Source organism: Siniperca chuatsi, linkage group LG1 (assembly GCF_020085105.1).
Source record: "Siniperca chuatsi isolate FFG_IHB_CAS linkage group LG1, ASM2008510v1, whole genome shotgun sequence".
NCBI classification, from domain to species: Eukaryota; Metazoa; Chordata; class Actinopteri; order Centrarchiformes; family Sinipercidae; genus Siniperca; species Siniperca chuatsi.
This window is the reverse complement of record NC_058042.1, coordinates 29,860,070-29,882,152: the sequence shown is the minus strand read 5'-3', so window position 1 is coordinate 29,882,152 and position 22,083 is coordinate 29,860,070. Positions and strand designations below refer to the sequence as shown.

The 22,083-nt window shown below is 40.5% G+C and overlaps 1 protein-coding gene across 1 annotated transcript in view; it reads left to right on the top strand.

The window, feature by feature from the left end:
• Nucleotides 1-22,083, top strand: part of itfg1 (integrin alpha FG-GAP repeat containing 1) — a 144,334-nt gene that overhangs the window by 88,140 nt on the left and 34,111 nt on the right. Inside the window, exons 11-13 of the mRNA XM_044194728.1 lie at nucleotides 1,240-1,390; nucleotides 2,366-2,474; nucleotides 19,729-19,772. Coding sequence (XP_044050663.1) covers nucleotides 1,240-1,390; nucleotides 2,366-2,474; nucleotides 19,729-19,772 — 304 coding nt within the window. The remainder of the gene's footprint in view (nucleotides 1-1,239; nucleotides 1,391-2,365; nucleotides 2,475-19,728; nucleotides 19,773-22,083) is intronic.

Sequence of the window (22,083 nt, the reverse complement as noted above, 5' to 3'; positions counted from 1 at the left end):
CTCCAAAGACTGAAAGACACATAGATCGAAACAGACGGTGATTCAATTTCCCCATAGAATCAAACGGAGATGGTGACAAAGACTGAGCACACAAAGTACAGGTAGAGAGGTGGAGAAAAAATGAGATCGAGTCCCAGAGTAGCTTTATTTCAGCCCGCCATCTGTCCACATCTGCAAAAAGAAGCCAAATACAGGGTGTGGTCACAGCGATGCAAAGTTTGCTGTATATCCAGTCAAGCAGAAAATGATTGACATAAAAATGATTTGACTTGCTGGTAGACAAGAAGTACATGTTTTGTGTGTCTTGCTAAAGATGTGTGCATGCAACATTGTGTGTTCTGTGTGTAGCAAGGTAATTTTTTCCTAATTGGGGGTAGACATGTGCAGCAGAGCAAGAGAGCAGTGCCTGTGGATGTTGTACTATCACAGGTGCTTGGGGCTTCAGCCTGAGGCAGCTTTCATTCTCTTAAACACTGATGCTTGTATTTTGAAAAGAGAAAATCCACCCTAAAATATAATATCTTGCAGAATTTGGATTTGTGATCATAACCAAGTCTCACATTCTCAATTGAATGAGGAATCATAGATTGGAGATTGCTGATAATTACTAGTTGTAGAGGGGTTTAGGTCAAGCTTCTTTATTAATGGTTTTTACCATCTATTATATCATTGGAATGCAACACTTTTGTTGGAGCTACATTATATGAGTACATTAAAGGTGAAGTAAGTAGGGGTTATGGACAGAGTGAGTATTACCAAGCTAACTTTAACGACAGTGGCTCATTTTCTGGTTCAAGGCTATTTGCAGTGAAATATAACAAATGTCATTTGGTTATAAAAAAAAACAAGTAAATTCCGCAAGGTCACCATTTAAAGTTCAGTCAGAGACACTTACATTAAAAGACTGTGGACTACTTATTGTAACAAATACAGCACTATTATGTTTGGCTCTGTGTTTAAAGTGATTGCTCCAAGTGACTCTAGGCATCAAACCCCCGGCTTAGACGTATCATTGTGATATAAAACCGAAACACTGCATCAGACTTAATTGAGAAATGTCCTGCTTAGTCAACTGGTATGACTCAGCTGATAAAGTCTCAGACTGATCAGCTTGTGACATGAACAATTTTCTTGTTCTTCCTGAGCTATCAAGATGCTTCATCTGACCATCTAAGATGCAAATGATCTATGTATGTATTTCCATCCTTCTCTCTCTCTGTCTCTCTCTCTGCCTCACAGTGTTCAGCAGGCCTTTCTATTGGAGAATGTGCCCTGTAACAGCGCCACTTGCCGTAGTGTAGGAAGAATGTTCCACATCCACTGGGACCAGTCAGATTTGGGAGCCATCCAAAATGCCGTCATGGCAACATTCTTTGACATCTATGAGGACGTAAGTAGTTTTGTGTTGAGTAAATGTTGTCTAGGGCTTGTTTTGGTCATACATACTACCTACCTTTCTGTCATTCTTTTTCCTTCCATTGCTCCACAATGACTGATATCAGATAGCTATATTTGTCACAAAAATGACATCACTTTTCAACAGTCATAAAAAAAATTGATGCCAAATGGAGAAGAAAAATGAATAAATCTACACAAGAATATTTGATTTCTCTGGATTATGTGTAAAGCCTTTTCAACACTGACGTCAACAAAATGATTTAAGTTTATGGCTTTCCTTTCATGCTCAGAAGTAATATTCCAGAATTGGACTGAGGACAGGACAATGTCATGTTCAGTTTAGTGCTTGTTCATAATCAGTGATGTTGTTTAAAGCGCATACAGTAGCTTGTGTGCAAGCCAAAGACAAAGCACTATTATTTATTTTCTTTGTATCCCCTGCTGCTTTTGTCTTTTTCATTTATTTCTACCTGGATTTCTATCCATGGTGACAATGGTGTGTTCATTTTAAAATGATGCACCCTTGCAGAGGTACATACTACAACACATACACACGAACGCACGCACTGTCTTACACACTTGTTCCTATACGTGCAGTACATAGGCTCTGATCACAGATTCCTACAAACACTCCTACTCACACCCAGAATGAGCGACTGCATATAGTACAGTAGCTGTATTGCAATCTACTGTATGTACTTGTCTTATCAGAATTTATTATTACTGCTAATGTGTCCTGTCAAATTCAACTCTCTCTCTTTCCGTCTCTCACTCACTTGAGAGAGAATTTATAAATTGGAAAGAGAGATGTAGTGCGGAGAAGAGAAAGAAAGAAGGAAGAATAGAGATGATAAGATAATACTGGATCAGTCACCCAGTATGTTAGAGGGATAAAAATGTACATCAGAAGACACACACACGTCATGCTCCCATTGTCCCTTATCTATGTGCCTGTCTTCATTTGCAGGGTATATTAGACATGCTGGTTCTAAGCCAAGCAGAGGGCAAAAATGACATGATCATCCATGCTTTGAAGAACAATTTTGAAGCTGATGCCTACTTCGTTAAAGTGATGGGTAAGTGACTGATTTGTCTAGTATGCTCTGTCCCTCTCTCCTCTCCACATGCCTAAACCAGTTAATTGGAGGGGCCACATGAAGAAAGGAAAAAGGAAGAAAGAAAGGAACCATTTTGCCTCTTTCTGTCTTCCTCTTTTTCCCAAGAAATCCACTCCAAATTACATATAATGAAATACAACTGCAATTTTAATATGTTTTGATTTCATGCATTTATGTATTTTTTACTATAACAGCCCCTCCTGGACCAATTAGAGCCATTGAACATGAGCAGCTCTTTTTCCACGCCTAGAAACCAGATGGTCATGACTACTATCTGTCATATTATTTTGATGTTTAGCCTTAAGCTACTCAGTTGGTGGTGAATAGGGGATCTTGTCTGAGCTTATTGTTCCATTTTAACCTAAATTAAAATGGCCACTGTCCCCACAAAACTGCTGTAGTAGATGCACCTACTCCCAAAAGGTCATTTTAAATACTGTCTCAGTCCTCTTTCCCTGGTTCTTCACTATAAGCTTGTATGTTACTCTCAACAAAAATATACTGTAAATACAGCACTGTAAGGCAGTGGCATTGATAATGCCCCATTAATGACACAAGAGTGGAAGCAGAATAATAAGGGTTTATAACTTGAAAGTGATCATGTTTTACATGTTGGAAAGGGCACAATAAAATTCCCACATATTGTACTAGAAGTTTCCATTAAGAGGCAGATACTATGAACCTTGTTCCTGTTTACAATAAGTCTGATTCCTCACTAGATTGTTTGTTTGTTTTTATGGATTACAAATTTTGGTTGAAAACCAACCTCTGGCTGAAAATGTGTGACTTGAATTGTGAACTAGTTCTGATTTCACACCAGATTTGATCAGTACAGAAATTTAAAACAACAGCATAACTTGTAGTAATGTTTTCAGCCCAATGGGAAACTGTTAATTGAATTAATGATGATTTACTCTTTTACTACTAAACACAAATGTCAGTGGTGCACACCATGTAGCCATGAAATCCTGGATTTGAAGCTACACTGGCACCTTTATTGCATGTCAGCCCCCTTCCTCTCTCACCATGTAACTTGTCACTTTCCAGTTTTGACTGCCTGATAAAGGTGTCAGACATGCCAGAAAAATAACCTTTATTCTGTGCAATGGAGACGACTAAATGTTCACTAATTCTTAAAAAATGGCACACGCCGTTTGTGCACACACCGTTTGTGCAATATGCTGTATTTCAGTCACACTTTAAACCTGTTATTCACAAATGATGTCTGACTAGAAGCAACTGTAGCTTCAATATCTGCGTACGATGCTCAGAAATAGTTTTTATATTTTTGGCTCGCTTTTTTCTCTCAGTTAATAGATTTTATTCTTTTATTTTTTATTGAGCAACGTTTCAGTAAAAATCAAGATGCATTCTTTTGAAGTCAAAATGTTGGTACAGTGTTAGTACCTAGTGCCATTTGAGGAATGCAAAAATAGTTCCACTCTAGGGTGGCCCTTTGCACAGTTTAAGCTGTCACTCTGCTCTGCTCATTAGTAGGAAAAAGAGCGTTGTTCGTCCCTTTCTGTTTCAGCACAGTTGGCGAACAGTTGTTGTTTTGTCTTTTTGGAAGGGAGGGGCTACAACTGCTCCTCAGCTTTCAGAATCACACACACAGAAGAAACACACACATAAATCATCACCATGCCCTTGTAAACACACACCAGTATGCCCACTTACTAACACACTTACAGTATGTATCACAATCAATATTCTTTACCAAGTATTACATATATACAGATTTGACCTGTCTAATACATGCTGCCTGAGATACATTGTATAGTATTGATGCTCTGCATTCATTAATAAAACATCAGGCTCTCTGATATAATGCAGACATGACACTGTTAGACAGCAGACTAAGAATAAAGACATTCCAAGCATACACTCAAACGAATAGTTTGTAGCAGTAGCAAATACTCACAATACCTCCGGGTCACGACAATGAGAATCGATTCATAATACAAAACAAAATGACAAGAATTTGACAGTATAGGGAAGTCATATTTGGTATTTAGCAAAATTTAAATGAATGTCAAATTGGCAAAGAAGATTGCGAGGAGGATGGAGATCCCCTTGCCACCCCAACCTTCCCCCTCCTCCTGGGCCCCAGACGAGTGTTTCACCGCAGGCCTCCGCACTCATCCCCGCTCCTTATGCTAATCAGTTTGCCAATAAAGGTCGTAAGCTTTACTTGGCCTCTGAGCATCTTTTGTCTGTTACTACACCCTCTGACACATAGGCTGTTTCAGATAATAGCGTGCCTCTCCAGACTAGTCATGTTAGCGCCACCCGGTTAAGTATTGGGTCCCCTTCTCCCGGCGTGAGCATTAATTGCCCCACTACACTCCCTGTCGACGCAGTCGACCCTGAGGTTAGCACTGTTAGCCAGGTCCGTAATGTTCTCAGTGATGCTAGCTGTTGTGATAGCAAGGTGGTTAGCACGGTTAGCTATACTGTTAGCACTGTTAGCGATGTCTACCATGATGTTAGCTCTGGTGTTTATGTTGTTAGCACTGTGTGACTGTGTGAGGAGTCTCAGCTGGGGGTGTTCTCAGCGACGATTACTATGGCGTCTTCTGCTCTTCGAGCAGTTGGTCCAGACTGTGAACAGTTAACTAGCTAGTTAGCAGCTAACTTTATTACGACAGGAGAAAACGTGATCAATCATCTGATCGCTCTGATTACTCTACCCCCTGCTTCCAGCTCCAAAACGTATTTGGGAGACCTCCGGTTTTAGGCTTTTTTAATTAACTTTAGCCTGATTCGAACCTGCTAACTAGCTAGCTGTTCACAGTCTGGAGCAACTCTGCTGTGAAGAGTACAAGAACCGTAGTAACCTTACACAAAGAAGGTCTTTTTATTTATTTTCTGTGGCAGCAAACGCAACTGTGGCATAGTAGTAGAGCAGGTCGTCCACCAATCAGATTCGATCTGCGATTCGATCCCGGCTTCCCCCAGCCAACATGTCGAAGTGTCCTTGGGCAAGACACTAAACCCCAAATTGCTCCTGAGGCTGTGCCTTTGGTGTGTGAGTGAGAGAATGAGTTACTTTCTTTTAACTGATGAGCAGTTGGCACCTGCCATCAGTGTATGAATGTGTGTGAATGGGGCGAATGTGATATGTAGCTGAAGCTCTTTGAGTAGTCGGAAAAGACTAGACAGACGCTATTTAAGTACAGTCCATTTACCATTTACAACACACAGCCGTCCAATAACTATTATACTGCAACCCCATAAGGCTGCCTTCCTTATAGGGGAAGGCTCGGCCGGTAACACACAGGTGCTGTTAGGCTAGGCTGTGGGTGTGCTAACCAGAGGTGGAAGAAGTATTCAGGTCCATTACTTAGGCAAAAGTACTAATACCAACTTTAAAAATACTCCACTACAAGTAAAAATTCTGCGTTCTTAACCTTACTAAGGTAAAATTGTGTATGTATTATAGCAACATTTAGTTAAAGTACTCATTGTGCAGTAAACTGGTCCCTGTCAGTGTTCTACTATTATATATGATGTTTCTGGATTAATATTACTAAAGCATTAATGTGAATGTTGCATTTTACTGCTGTAGCTGTTTAAGGTTGACCTAATTTTAACTACTTTATATACTGTTGGTTAGTTTAATCATCATATGTTTGCACTATTGGAGAATTTAAGGTATGTTAATTTAGAGAAAATGTGTATATCGAGATATATATCGTATATCGCGGCATAGCCTAAAAATATCGATATTATTTATAAGCCATATTGCCCAGCCCTACTCTGTGTATACAGTATGTTTGTGTGTGACCTTGACTCGTCCCCCTTCCTCCTGCTGTAACATGAAATCCTTTTGTGTCGCCTCTCTAAATACTGCTTTTCTTTCCGTTATCCATGTTTTGTCTCACTGCAGCACATCAAACAAAACACACACAGATACACCCACACCAAAATGCCTGTTTTCCCCCTGTCGATGCAAACACTGTCAGCTCCCCCACTTCTCCTCTTTTTTTTTTCACTTCAGTTATTACATTTTTGGTTGTTAATATTTCATACATGTTCAGTGTTGCATTTTCTACATCTAGCTGACTACAGACTAGCGAGAAAACAACAAGCAACCAAAATAAAAATGTATCTGTCAAGTGTTACACCCTGTCGACATTTCATTCCTCTCCCCTGTGAACGTGAGCTTAAATGCAGCTTAATAGCCTCGCACCTCCTGTTAAACCCCCCTGAGGGTAAATTGTTTATTTACCATTCTTTTCAGCCGTCTCTGATAGCATAGCTGATAGTGTTACACTATAATAAGTGAGACTGAGAGTGTGAACTTCATATTCAGACATGACACATTATGTCAGCCAGTGATGTGTTTTTGTAGACAGCCTGATCCAGTCCTCCGTTCTGTAAGATGGAATCCTATTTTCTCAAGATGACATCCCTCAACCCTCCCCTGAGCATTATTGAACAACACCCGCTGAAGGATTGACTTTGTGTCGGGGTTGGTGTGTGTGTGTGCATTTATGTGCAGTTTGTGAGTGAAAGGTAAGATCCCATGATGTACACAGACTTCCCGGGCTAAATCTATCACAGGTTGGCCTCAGACAGCAGCCTTGCCTCTCTACCAGGACTCTCGCTGGGCTTTTCACACTGAGATGACCTGAACCTGTGCTGGTCTGACATCTTATCCTCCCGTACACCCGACATGCAATAGTTCACTCACTAGTGCATTCCATCAAGACCCATACCTCTGTTGCCATAGGAGCATAAATTATTTAGGAGCAAGCTAGAGGTTTTTTGATATATCCTTGAAAGCTGAGAAAAATAGCATATCAGGCCCGTATATCATTTTGTTTTGACACTCTTTCAAGGAAGATTCTTCTCAAAGTTGTTGGTTGAATGTTATTCAGTGTGTAGTTGCAGTTCATTTGCAGCCCCTGTGGGTGTTTTCCTGGAAGATACTAGTGTTATTAGAAACTTTTCATGGGCTCAGGTGTGCTAATCAATAACATTCACTTAATGCTACTAACTTAATGTTGCATATTAGATTGTCTTTAGTTTTTGTAATGACGATGGAGCAATACTGACATGTTGCCTTTTGTTTTGTTTAACTTATTGACCATATGCAAGTGTTAGAGTGCCTAATATTTTTAGCCATGCTAGTGGCATGGCTCTAGGGATGGCACGGTCGGTCTGTGGTTGGGTTGGTTGGTCCATCACTACTGTCCAAACTGAAATATCTCAACACCTATGTGATGGATTGCCATGAAATTTTATACAGATTCATGGTCCCCAGATGATGAATCCTACTGATGTCGGTGATCCCCTGATTTTACCTCTAGTGCCACCATGAGGTTGACGCTTGTGGTTCAAAGTGAAATAGCTTGATGACTAATGTGTGGATTGCCATAAAATTTGCTAGATATTCAAGGTCCGTAGAGGATGAATTCTAATGACTTTGGTGATCCCCTGAACTTTTCTCTAGTGCCACCATGAGGTTGAGATTTTTGCTTTCTGCAGGGAGGCCACTGCTTTCTATTGAAATAGGATTGGATGGATTGCTGTGAAATTTGGTGCACACACATTCATGGTCCCCAGAGGATGAATTGTAATAACTTTGATCCCCTGACCTTTCATCTAGCACCACCATCTGTGCCAAATTTAATTTTGTCCATTACTTTGGTTCATGATTAAATACCTGCAAAACTCATGACATTCCCATCAGCCACCAGACTTTCTGTTTAGTGCTAATTAGCAAATGTTAGCATGCTAACATGCGAAAGTAACACAGTGACCATGGTAAACATTATACCTGTTAACTTGCAACTTGCAAGCATTATCATTATGCATGTTAGCATGCTGAAGTGAGCATTTGAGCATTTAGCTCAGTTACAGTACAGCCTCACAGAGCCACTAACATGGCGGTAAACTCTTGCTCTTATTTGAATGAATTACAGGAAATTCTGTGTTTTGCATTTCTTCATTTTCCCTGTTGTATGAAAAATGTTCCAATAACCCTACTACTGCATTACCACAGTAATAATGGTGAACACAAACAACATAAGAAAACACAAGCGTTTAAGTAAGAGGTCTTCACAGGTCCACTCAATTCATGGTGTCACAGCCCAGGCAGTAATGGAGAAATTATTTATTACATCTACAGGAATTAATTAACACTAAGCCTCACAGCAATTCCAGCTACTTACAGGCTGCAACATATACTGAATGCCATCAGTTGTTGATGCTAACGAAAGGATGCCGGCCTTAAATTAACCCTTGGTGAGTTTTACTCATCTTGCACAGTGTCGCTTCACTCGAGGTGGGTGGTGGGAGCAGGGTCCGGCGTCTTCTGTTGCGTCGCCAACTGTTCAATGACAACTCTGCATTTGTTTTTGTCCATTTAGGGTAACATATAAATGCAGACAGAAACTAAACCAAAATACTTAAAGGATGAGTGTCATTATTTATTAAACATCATGATCTCACCATCCTGCAGCACACCAACTTTCTTGCGTTTGTTTTAACGTCCTCCTCTTTAGTGTCTGTCCCTGACAGGCTCACACTAGATTACACCCGCCTTCTATTATTCGGCAACTGATTGGTTGCTGAACTGATTGGTTGCTGAACGTCAGAATGACAACCATGTGATTGTTGCAATGGCAGTCCAGATCCATCCAATGACCTGAGCCAGGCGAAGTACAAATTATATTCATTCTTATCGGATCGCATTGGGTCCTGCTGTCATTATGTCTAATATCCGAGTGGGTCCTAGCAGACTGGCTATCAGCTGTGATCATGTGTGGCGTCATAATCATCACAGGTACAACGCATGTTTTTTTTTAAGCAGAGAGTAAACTGTAAATTGCAGAGAAGATTTACATGTATTCCTACTCTTTTTGAATGTGGCTGCTTATTAATTGATCATTAATCACCGAGCCAGTGTTGTTGTTCACTCTCCACTAGGGTTTGTTCAGGTCGACCACATTTTGGATCAGGTCTGATTGTGTGAATTAGAATTAAGTCATTGAATTCCTTCTTGCACACCATGTTTGGGTAGGTTTTCCACAGGCCTGTTTTGGAATGGGTCCAAAATTGTGGACCCGATCATTGGACCCCATAACTGAAGAGAGTTGCACAAATATTATTTTGGATTTTCGATGAACACAGTAAGGACATGCATGACTATTTAGTCTTACACCAAGCAAAGTGGTTCCACTTTAAGCTGTAAGAGACAATGAAGCACAAAGTGGTTGCAGGGTGGACAGATGGATGGATGATTACTGCTGAGGAGGGAGGAGATGGGAGAAATCATAAACTCCAAAATTAGAAAGAAGGAGGGAGAAGAGAGGGAGGGGGTATCTCTGCTTGAGCGTTTCGAAGTGTGTGTGTGTGTGTGTGTGTGTGTGTGTGTGTGGGGGGGAGATGAAGAGAGAGACTGACAGGCAGAACTGTATGAGTTGATTAGTTTCCTGCTCACTTATTAGGATGCAGATTAGCTGCATTGAGAAACATCTGGGAGCTTTTCTCAGTCCCTTCTCCTCTTTCCACTCCTCACCTTCCTTTTCATCTCTTCTCCGACAAATCCAGCTCTCTTTTTCTGCTCTTCTCTCCTTTCCTCTCCTCTCTTCTCTTGCTCTCCCATCTTATCTCATTCCTGCCTCTTTCATTTCCTCCCCTCTAACCCTCTCCATCGTCTGTTTTTATCTTGCTCTCACCTCTCCTCCTGCCCTCACCCTGTCTTCACTCTTCTCTTGTTTCTCTTCTGCAAAGGTCTCGTTTCCTGTCCTCCAACTTCGTCTCCGCCTTTCTCAGTCTGTTTGTCAGTCAGAGATGTCTTTTATTCCCTCCTTTTCATTTCGTTCAAATGACGAGGAGATTTACATGAAGTCTTTCAGTGTGTGGCTCTGTTGTCCGGAGGAGGATTTAACTGGAGGCTGTATATACAGATTGGTTTTTCAGCGTCTGCTGCAACACACAAAGACGGCTGAGTGGGAGTGCCTACTCCCATGTTTGTCAAAATAGCATCCTGCACCAACTTATGTTGACAGTTGAAGGCTCTGCCTGCAAATGTGACTACAAGCAAGCAATACAACACAGTATACTACATATTACAGCCATTTTATTCATTACCTAGACCAACAAAGAGAAAAATCAATCAGTGGCTGGTCAATTTTTGACAATGAAACTCCATTCTTCATCCTCTTTTCTTTTCAGTGGAACTATTCTTTTCAGTAAAGTGGCGACTTTACCACCTATCTTACCTGCAACAGCAGGGAGGCCACTGCAGTATAGCCTCAGAGAAGCCAGCATAAATCAATTTCAGGTTTTATCAAGTTCAATTTTATTAGTGTGGACCACATCCACTGAGAATTGGGGTAGCGGAAAGACGGCCCAATTAGCAAATTATAGTTACTGGTTTAAAAGATGAAAACAACAAGGAGCACCCAATTTTGAATTAGATTTAGACACTATATTTGATTTATGGCTCTGAAGGCTAATCCAATCACCTGTAAATAAATTTTGCTCTGCGGCCATTAACAACGCTCCTAACTCAAGCGAGATCGCACTGAGCCTTACCAGGCTACATTAAGCAGAGGAAAAGTTTGTGTGCTGGGTTTGTGAAGCTAACATTTGCCCTCATGACCCAGTGCTGCAGGCCAGTCAAGTGTCTCTAACAGCTGTGGGAAATTGACCACGTGTTCAAAATTTTATGTGTACAACTTTTTGATCATTTAGAGATTTAAAAACAGGGCATTCTGTCTTTTGAGTCTTGGATAATTCATATTCAAATTATGCAGTTTGCTTTAATATACATTATATTTGATGTGCAATTTTCCTATGCAAGTTTTTGAAAAGCACATTTGATCTTTTGTCACTTCTCAGTACAGAAACTTTGGACGTGGTTGTGTCTCACCTATGCAGTATGAGATAACTATACAGTATCATAAAAAGAGGTGGCACTGCCTGTTTCACTCTGCAAGGACATTGGTTTAAATATTATTGCTGAAAGTGATTCTTTGCTGTAATTTTACTGTAATGTTTTGCCAACCAAAACCAAGTTGGATGAAGAGAACATGTAGACAGTTATCCTCTGTGAGGATGTTAAACTTTATTCTAATTGATATGGCTAATTACCGTGGTGGTCACATTGCATTTGTAGCGTTCATCTGAAAGTGAAACACAGTGGAAGCCATCGCCAGCTGTTCAGGGACAGTGAGCATACAACAACACTATAATGATGTTACCCAAAGTGAACACTGAGTAGGGAAGGCTCCCTCTGGGATTAGAATCCCCACGGCGGTCCAGTGTCTTGTCTTACTTACACTTCGACCAGAGAAGACAATAGCCATTAAAGTATGTCTAATGGGGGCAAATAGGTATAATTTTTTGTTTTCGTTCAGGCACATGAGGAAACGCTGTTTTACAGGAGATATTTTGTAAAGTGACAGCTCTTCAAGTAAATGTCCTTTTTTATCGCAGTACTTTTGTAATAAAATAGGCTTTTATTTACCAGACAGATAAGCAGAATCTCACTCATACAGTACATGCTGTACATGCCATATGTGACAATACCGTGCATCTCATCCTTGTGACATGGATTACTAAGCCATGAGCAGGTGGTAATTTCTGAAGTTGCTATTGCTATTTAAGACCAGATGTCAGCTCGCTGTCAGTCACAGTGTGTGTGTCTGTTGGTGTGTGTGTTGGGGGAGGGGGAACTTTTTGTGCCCATGTATGTCTGTAAGCAGCCCTGCAGTCAGCAAAAGCAGCATGAGGACAATGAGAAGTGATGAGCATCTCATAGCAAATGCTGCTCAGCTGTCAGATTGTTGTGTTTGTGTGTCAGTGTGTTTGCGTGTACAGTGTGTGTCTGCTCTCATTGACTCGCACTTGTAGCAACTAGCACTGACACAGCATGTCATGTTCACCCCTGTCAAGGTCTGCTCATCGCATTTTGCTCTTTATATGCTCTATGTATATGTGTGTCTGTTTATGTGCGTATGTGACATTAGCTGACCCAACGGCTCAGGGCTGTGGCGTGACGTGTGCATGTGGTTACCATGGCTCCTTGTAGTTTCTTTTAATAGAGTTTCAATGAGGATGCAATTACAAGTGAGGCTCCATCCAGATAAATGCAACCTCTCTGTCACACAACAGACATATGTCAAATGGTGTAGGGACCATTCATCAGGTTTTCTAACAGCTAGGTGGCTAGTACGACAAGACTGTGGGATGCACATCTTTTATGACATGCATGAACATAACAGAGCAATATAGTGCTGAAAATCTGTTTTTTCTGGTGGGTGAAAATGCAGTCATAGACCATATCTGTTGCAAACTGTAGAGGTTTCATGGTGCAGTGTTTGTAGCAAGCATAAGAAGAACATCAAATAAGTGTTCAGATTTGTTATCTGTGTATGAAATGTTTGCTGCTGCATGTTTGGGACTCCATTTCAAACTAAAACATTCAGTGTGTTTGTATTAAAAAAAAAAAAGCTGTGATGTGCCAAATAATAATACGTTTAGTCATAGCAGAAGTTAAGAAGGGTTCGTACAGTTCCTACTTTGTTTATAGCAAGTAATCTACATAAGATTTATCAGATTATGATGAGACAAAGCTGAGCAAAGATATTGTTGATTCCCCACTCTCCCTATTTGTTCACATAAAATAGGTCAGTAGTATTTTAAATTTGCCTTCAAATATTTGATAACTAGTAATCATTGAATTTTTTGGGGCAACAATTGAAAAAGTCATTTGTCTATGACCCAGCTGATGGAATCTCAAATCTAATTCAGCTATTATTTTCTGCAAGGTTTCAAGCTTTTGCCTGATATTCATTAGAAAGTCAGATGAAATTATTGCTTGTGCATGTGAATAAATGCTTAAAATTACAGCTAGCTAGTCATTAATATTTAATGGCAACACCTAAGCCCCAAACAACACCTCAGATGTCAGTAAATTAATCTCAAACCTGATAGGCTTTAACAGGAAGGTATTGTTGTACAGAATGTAAGAGATAGCAAGTCTAATCCTCTGCATTTAATACATCATCCATCTGAGGAGTCTAAGACACACATGCAATGTTTAGTTTTAAGAAGTAAATGTATAGGGCACTCTTGTCCCCACATTTCTGAAACTTTGATACAACACATCTGGCACCTAGTAGCAGTAATAACACTAAAGCACACTACACCAATAAGTTAGTCTTAGTGGTGAGAAATGACCTGCTTTCTAGTGTCCCAGACCACAAACTGGCAGCACGGATTAAGAGCACAGAGGCCCCCCCTCAACAATGGCAGACTGTGTATTACAAAGTGATGCATTTTCATCCAAACCCATCAGTGCGCCTCCTCTGTTAAATCGGAATTTCTAACTGGCAACTGTGGTCAAGCTGTCACTGAAACTCAACAAGGCCTGACATATTGATAAGCAAAGTACGTCTGATCATAGAACCTGACTCTTGCTTATCATCCAACTAGCCACAGACCCACGCAGTGAGCTGTGGGTCTGTGGGCTATTTTTTTTCTCATCAGGTCCTGGGCAGAAGCATCCACCACGTTATTAAAATCCAGAGCTCTGACCACATCTGATTTAATTGCCACAGAACAACATGCTGAGACATCGCAGAGACATCTTGGTCGTTAGCTTGTTTTTTTGGAAAACAAATGTTCTCCCTCACAATTTGTGACTGGCCAGTGCACATTTTAAACTGGCTGGATTAAAAAAAAAAAAAGTAGCTCATTGGAGTGCACTTGTTAAGCATATCTCACACAGGCCAGTTGATCCCTTCTTTGGGGATGTTAGCTTCTTAGCGGGAGACCAGCACTCTGTCTGTGTATTCAGCAGTGTTTGAGAACCACACAGCTGGATTCCCATGGGAACTGGCCATGGGAAATTTTGTGCTTGTGAATAGGTACAAAACAGTCCTTATATATACAGTGGTGTGCAAAAGTGTTTGCCCCCTTCCTGATTTCTTTTTTTTTTTGCATGTTTGTCACACTTAAATGTTTCAGATCATCAAATTAATTTTAATATTGGTCAAAGATAACACAAGTAAACACAAAATGCAGTTTTTAAATGAAGGTTGTTATTATTACGGGCAAAGAAAATCCAAACCTACATGGCCCTGTGTGAAAAAGTGATTGCCCCCTAAACCTAATAACTGGTTGGGCCACCCTTAGCAGCAACAACTGCAATCAAGTGTTTGCGGTAACTTGTAATGAGTCTTTTACAGCGCTGTAGAGGACTTTTTGCCCACTCATCTTTGCAGAATTGTTGTAATTCAGCCACATTAGAGGGTTTTCGAGCATGAACTGCCTTTTTAAGGTCATGCCACAGCATCTCAGTAGGATTCAGGTCAGGACTTTGACTAGGCCACTCCAAAGTCAATATAACTCAGTCAATCATTTTAGTGTCCACTTAATAATAACTATTTTAACCATTAAACTAAATCAAAGCCATAATCTCTAATACAAAACATAACGTTCCTGATCCTTCTGGAGGCCTGGAAAACTGCCTTTATTTTCCTATTTTTATTGCAACATTGTATGTACATGATTTTTTTCTCTGATTCACAATCACAGTTACACATGGGCTATTTTGCTCATGGAGACTGGCGATTTTTCAGTAACACGCTTAAAATCACACTGGACTGAAAAAAAAAAAAAGAGCATGCACATTTGCACACACTGTTCATGAAACGCTGCTCACTGGCTGCCTCATTGTTACAGTGATGAAAACACACACACACACACACAGACCCACACAGAGTACACAGACCAGTTCATCCTCCACTTGATTAGGTTAGTCCTGCGAAAGAGCTCCCATCAGTCTTAATATTACACTAGAAAATAGGCTAGCTCAGTCCCAAACAGGCTATATGGGCTGCACTGTATGTATGTGTGTGGGAGAGACTATTGTATTGGCAAGAGGCAAGATCTGTTCCCCATAGGATGTGTGAGAGCTATTCCAGGAATCTTGTTTTGGCCACGGAGGAGCTGTTATGTATGTTACATGTCAACCAAGGATTGAAGTATAGAGAACAAAGCAGCCTCAGAAGAAACACTAGATTTGAGCTTCCTCTCTCTCATAAGTGTAGTGACAGACTTACCTACACACACACGCGCGCACGCACACACAAATACTCACACTGACACAGACTCATCTACTTCCTGGATAGATTGCACGCCCACTGAGTTGGGAAGGACTTCTGCATTCATTTTATGTCTGTTTTTCTCTCTCTTTCTCTTCATGCATCAGTGAATTCATGTCAGAAAATTCTTAATGTAGCATGTGTGTGTCCCCTCTCACTGATTTAGATTAACTAATTTTTCCATTGCCACACATACCTGAGAAGAGAAGAATAGGCTCCTTCCTGGTTTTGATTGGACTTTATTGAGTTTTTCACATTTGACAGGAAATGAAAGAAGTTTGGCATGAGGCAAGGGCGCTCTGACAGTGTTATGTCCATGGGGTGTCAGGTGTGATATACCTTTATTACATCTACACTGGAAATTAAAATGTCACTAAAATCTGCATTTTGTTTCACCAAAATGTAGATTGCCATGCACATAAATTCTTCTCGAATGTGTCCATTTAAATTGACAGTAAACACCTCGTTTCACTTGTTTCCCATAAGAGAGTATCCTGACAATCAATTACTGACACACAGTATATTTGTATTCAAGCTGGGTGACATTGTTTGTTCCTTTTGGTCCTTTCATGCGCCAACATCTTTCTTTTTTCCATGGTGTTTTGTAATTTGAGGATACATTTCACATGAGTCTTACTAGGGATGTATTTTAATTAAGTTTGCTGTCAGATTAACACTAAAGATGACACAAGTTCAGAGTTCGTGCTGTAGCCCACAGAGATGCAGAGACTCCTCTGGGAAGTGCATTACACACTTCAGATTTCTTAACTGACCTGTGAATCACACAGGCATAAAGAGAGAAAACTGCTGAAGTGAAAAAGGTTATTCTATATATGAGAGTGAATTGTAAAGAATGCAATACACTAAACTTGGCTCTTAAGGGATGAGATTCTTTAGTTTGGGAACTGTGCTATGAGCTGATGGCTTTGAGTCCTGCTACAGTCTTTGTCTTATGTCCTATGTTCTCTTTCCAGATAATCCCAAATGAGACTGACTTCAAACAAATAACAGTTTAGTCCCTCTGCGTTATTGATTTACAGTGACAGTGGTGCCTGTAGCGTGACCTCAAACAGCATGAAATTCAAACAAACAATGAATAATCTGATCCCTATGATTTATTGATCATCGGTGTCCTTCATAGATGACTTTGGTCCAAAGCCTGTGATGTTGATGTGATGTTTGCTCAGCGCGTATGAGCAGTATAATTACACACAGGGCTGTTTCTGACTTCCACTGGCACTCCTAAAAGGCTGTTGGTCTTTTCAGAGCCAAATAACCTAATGATTTTTGTTTCATTCAGGTTTATTCAGCTTTACTCAACTTCTAAGGCACTACAATAGCCAGAAACAGCCTTGGGCTTTGGGAGCTAACTGCAGTCATCTTAGAGGTTCCAGATTTCTCTCTCACTTACGTTACCACATTGAGTAAATATGTAGACATAAGACATAATTTAAGTTTTTACAGTCTCATTAAATGATGAATGGTGTGTGGTCACTGGCCTGGCCTGTTTTGATATCGTTGACTTCAAACATTTTGCAGCCCTCGTGTTGCAAACAACCACTAACCATTTTCTAGAATACTCATGTGATTACTAAATATACTTTGAAGAGCAATGATAAATGACAGCAAAACAAGGGCCTTGATAAGAGATTAAAGTGTGTTTTCCTAATAAAATTACATTTTAATTTCTAACTGAAACCTGTTTTACAAGGATATTGAGTAGCCACTGATATGCAGTGTGGTCAGTTAGGGTCAAGTAACACATGTTTGTCTTTGATGGGAACTCCATCTGAATTCCGCTTCAGGCATATACTTAATAAGCTTGTGAACTTCAAAGCAGCAAATTTGCCTTTTCCTCACGTTCGCCATTTCTTTTTAAAGCAAAGCTTTAAAAGAAAAAAATCCTCTTGTTTATTCACACAAAGTGATGGCAGAAGGTTTACCATGTAGTTGGATTACAAGAAAATGGTGCAATGCAGTCCTCAACCCTGGACCACTACAGCATTAGCATACAACACTGCCGTAATTAATCACACTTTGTTTGGATAATCCAGTGCTAGCAGTCATCTTATAATCAAGTTACAGTGATGCAGTACTTGTGGTGCTTTGAGCTAAAAGTTAACACCTGCATGCTAACATGCTCAAAATGACAATGCCAACATGCTGTGTTCACCATCTTAGTTTAGCTAATTAGACATGCTAACACTAAACACAAAGTACAACAGAGGTTGATGGGAATGTAATTCGGTTTGCAGGTATTTTGGTCATAAACCAAAATATTGGACAAATTCAATTTTTTGACCTTATGATGAGGCAAGATGAAAAGTAAGGGAGAACCAAAGTTATTGCAATTCATCCTAAAGGGCAGCATGGATGTCTGTTCACATTTAATGGCAATCCATCCATTGCCACTACAAATGTAAACCTGGTGGCACTAAAGGAAAAGTCTGGTGATCACCAAAGTCAGTGGGATTCATCCTTTCATCCAATAGTTGTTGAGATATTCAGAAGATGTTATAAATGGTGGACCAGCCAATGGACAGGCAGACTTTGCCATCCTAAATCCTAAAAATAATTGTCTTTGCCCATTGTGAAGTTAGAATGCTCATAGCGAAACTGGAGCTTGATTGTTGTAGATATCCTTCACAAGTGCACAACAATCAGTAGTTTGAGGAAGTTGAAGCTTTGTGTGATGTGAATGGCTCCCTTCACTTCACAAGGTGTGCAAGTAGAAACAAATATAGACTTGTGTAAGAGTGGGTTGTGTACTGACACAAGCGTCTCTCAGAAATGTTGTGAATTTGCAACACATTTGAAGAAACAGAAACAGATTTGTTCCTTGACACAGCAGTCCAGACGTGCTTCAGAAAACACTGTCGGTGCCAGTGGGTCTAAATTGCTGTAATACACTGTATTTAAGCCTTTCTTAATAGTTGTCATTTGTTAATGCTCAATGCCGTCCTGCATAGTTCTATAGATATTCTAAACAGTGTAGAAGACTGAATAGAGGAATCATGGTGTCGAGTGAATGGGGAGGTGTGGATAAAAATGATTAGGGAGCTATAGACAAGAATGAAATGTGATTGAATGAATGGGTGAATGGAGAGTATGTAACAAGGAACATTCCACAGTTCGTTATGAATATCCGAGTGACTTCTGCATTCAGGGTCACCTGTCGCCTCCTGCCATTGTCCCGCATTAGTGTACAGCAACCCATTTTAAAGAGCCTTCACATAACTGAAAACCCGTCATAAAATAATTAGTGCTTACTTTTGTTCAGATGGGTTATTGAGGCTATGTGTACAGTAACTGTTTGTGATTAACATGTTTGTGGCAAGTTAGTAATGAACAATCCAATTCCGAGGCTTCATCCACCCACTGTCTATAGTGTTGAGCGAGGGGTACTGTGATGTTCCCTTTGAATATGTGCACTGAGTTTGGCTGCTGTTTATTACAGCGCTGGGTGCAGACCTTTTTAACAGAGTATTGGGCTTCAGTGTGACTCCATCAGGCAAATCAAAGCAACCTAGACCCAGGACCCTATTAGTATGCTAATAAAGTCACTTGTCTAATGACTGATTAGCAATTCAGTGGATTTTGTCCTTGCTCCACTTGTACACACAAATAAGTGAAATGCTCTCTTAGCACACACGTATACACGCACACACAGCGTTAATAGTTTGCACATTTATTTTTTATGTTTCTCATTGCTGGCAATTTATTTATAACCCTCCCTCCCTCCCTTCTTTGTTTGTCTGTCTTGTCCACATTCACCTAGCACACAGTTAAATTGTATGAAATATGTGAATGTGAGGAATGCTTAAGCACGGATAATATGAATTTGATTTTTTTCTTTGTTTTGACTGTCAGACACAGTGGAACTTCGTCATCGTGTAAGAAAAGTATATCTCTCTGTGCGAGTTTGACCCGCTTGATGTTTGATACATGTTGAGACAGTGGCCCTTAGGGCACCGCAACAGCACCATCACAGATGACACTTGTTCCACAGCAGAGTGTGTTATTGTGTTGGACATGTAACACACGCTGAGCAACATGTCTAACTCTCGTATCTCTGACTTCCTCAGTGCTCAGCGGCCTCTGCTCCAATGACTGCCCAGAAGATGTCAAGGTAAGAAATCTGTCTTTGTTTGTCTACCTTTCTAATGACAGCATAAAATAGTATTGTGCGGTAGACTAGCTTCTTATCTGTCTGACCACTGACCAGTCTGACCAGGTGTGTCTGTCTGGGTGTACTGTCTGTAGTCATCACACTTATCTTTTCATGCATACACCTTTTATTCCTCCAGAGTCTGTACTCAGCAGGAAGAGAGAGATAGGCTGCAATATCCCCACTGCTGGCCAAACTTAATGTCTATGGGGGGGATCAACTTTATATTCAGGAAATTAGGGAAGGGGATTTGAATGGGTGATGTGTTTTTGAGCTCAAGGGCAGTATAAGCTCCCCTTTATATGTAAAGTACCTTTCTTTTAGTGCAGCCTGGGGAAAAAAAGTACAAAAAATGGAATGTACAAAATTAAATTAGGTTTGTTTTTGTGCGATAAAACAGCACCTGATCCAAGTAACAGACCTTCATAATACAAGTCAGTAGTAGCCCATGCTTACTGTACTGTATCTCATGCTCTTCCTTGCGGTTGGCATTTTCCAACAAAATATCAGTGTACGTTTTAAGAATTTTTTAATACAGGGGCAAATAAATGCTAGATGTGCATGTTTTCCAACTCCTTCCTTAATAAATATATTTTGGGGTTTGTTGCTTGTTGTTGTTGTTCAGGGACACTTTGACATAGATTGTCTCTGCTGAGACTGGGTTTGTACTAATCATTTTATAATAACAGCTAGCTGTTCATAGTTTACCGTCTGCCCACATTCTGGTTTATGAGGTATCCAAGGCTTCATGTCTGCATTGGTGTGACAAGGCCAGACAGTGTTTATCAGTTTTTACATACAAGCTTCCACAAGGTTAAGTTCGGTCTTTTACAGTTCTCCCAGCTTGGCCTTAAGCTCCATTTGTGGCTCTAGAATGTGTTTCAATAACAAAAACTTGGACATGAAAACAACATCAATACATACATACATACAAAAATACAGATACCACAATATATAATCTCAGTACAGTCATATACACACAAAAAAAAATACACATAAACAGAGGTAACAACAAAAGATGACCTTTTGTATTACTCCTTTAGAAGACATCTAATCTAATATCAAATCAGCACATTGAAGGCTATTTAAATCCTGATCAGACAAAGCAATTACCCTGCCTTACCAGCTGTTCAGACTGAAAACAGCTTTGCGTTAAAAAGGTTGATGGGGACGCGTTGCTTCAGATTCTGATGAGAAGATGTAGTACAGTCCAGCAGTCAACCTACAGCAGCACTTGTTTTATCCTCCGTCTCAACAGTCACAAGGTAAACAGCAGAAATATGCCATTCGCATTACAGTAAGTAATCTTCCAGAAATGTGCCCTTGCACCTATTTGATTGGACAATACTGCGCATTACCAGATGATGTTGCTTTGCGTCGCATCAAAACTTGAGCTAGGTTCAACTGTTTTGTCAGATGACCCTACATTTGTTTTGTTTTTGCAGGAGCTCTCGCTTTGCCAACACAGTGGCCTTTCCTCCATAAGGGTGAAGAACCCAGAGTTTAAATTCACATATCGCACTATATTGACCGGCATCGGACCCATTCATGAGTCTCCTGCTTCTTGCAGAGATTCCAGTCTCCACTCCTGGTAGCAACGCCAGTGCAACCTTGGTCGGGAGGGGGGTGGTGAAGGAGGGTCACTGAAGTGCATTGACCCTTACAGATAGACCCAGGACACATGACCGGCATCATTGGTCTGAATGGGGTATATGGTTTTGCATGGAAAACATACTATGAGCTCTTAAACTATAATACACTTTTAGGGTTAATGCAGCCATCAATTTATGGACCAGTTAGCTTTAAGCTCCTTATCCCAGAGAGCTCGTGTCTGATGATAATGTGTAGGTGGACAGAGAAATCTGACAGAAGCACAGCGGCCAAGCCTCACTCCTTATACAACCTTTCACCAGTGGAAAGCCCTTTGCAAAACACATTAGCTTTGGCATCAACAAGAGGCTGCTGGTATTAGAGTTGTTTTGGTTTTCTGTCTGTCTGCTCTTCCACCCGCTTGTTGTCTAACTGAAAGGTATGATGAATGCAGTAGACGAGTGGAGCTTGCGGCTGTTTCTACTCCTCTCCTCTCCCATCCATCACCCCCTCTATCTTTTCATTTCACTCTCCTGCTCCTCTTCTTCTTAGTCACACCTCTCTTCCTCTGTCTTTCTTTGAGCCCACTAATCTGCTCCTCTGTGGCTTTCGCATCTCTCTCTCTCTCTCTCTCTCTCTCTCTCTCTCTCTCTCTCTCTCTCTCTCTCTCTCTCTCTCTGTT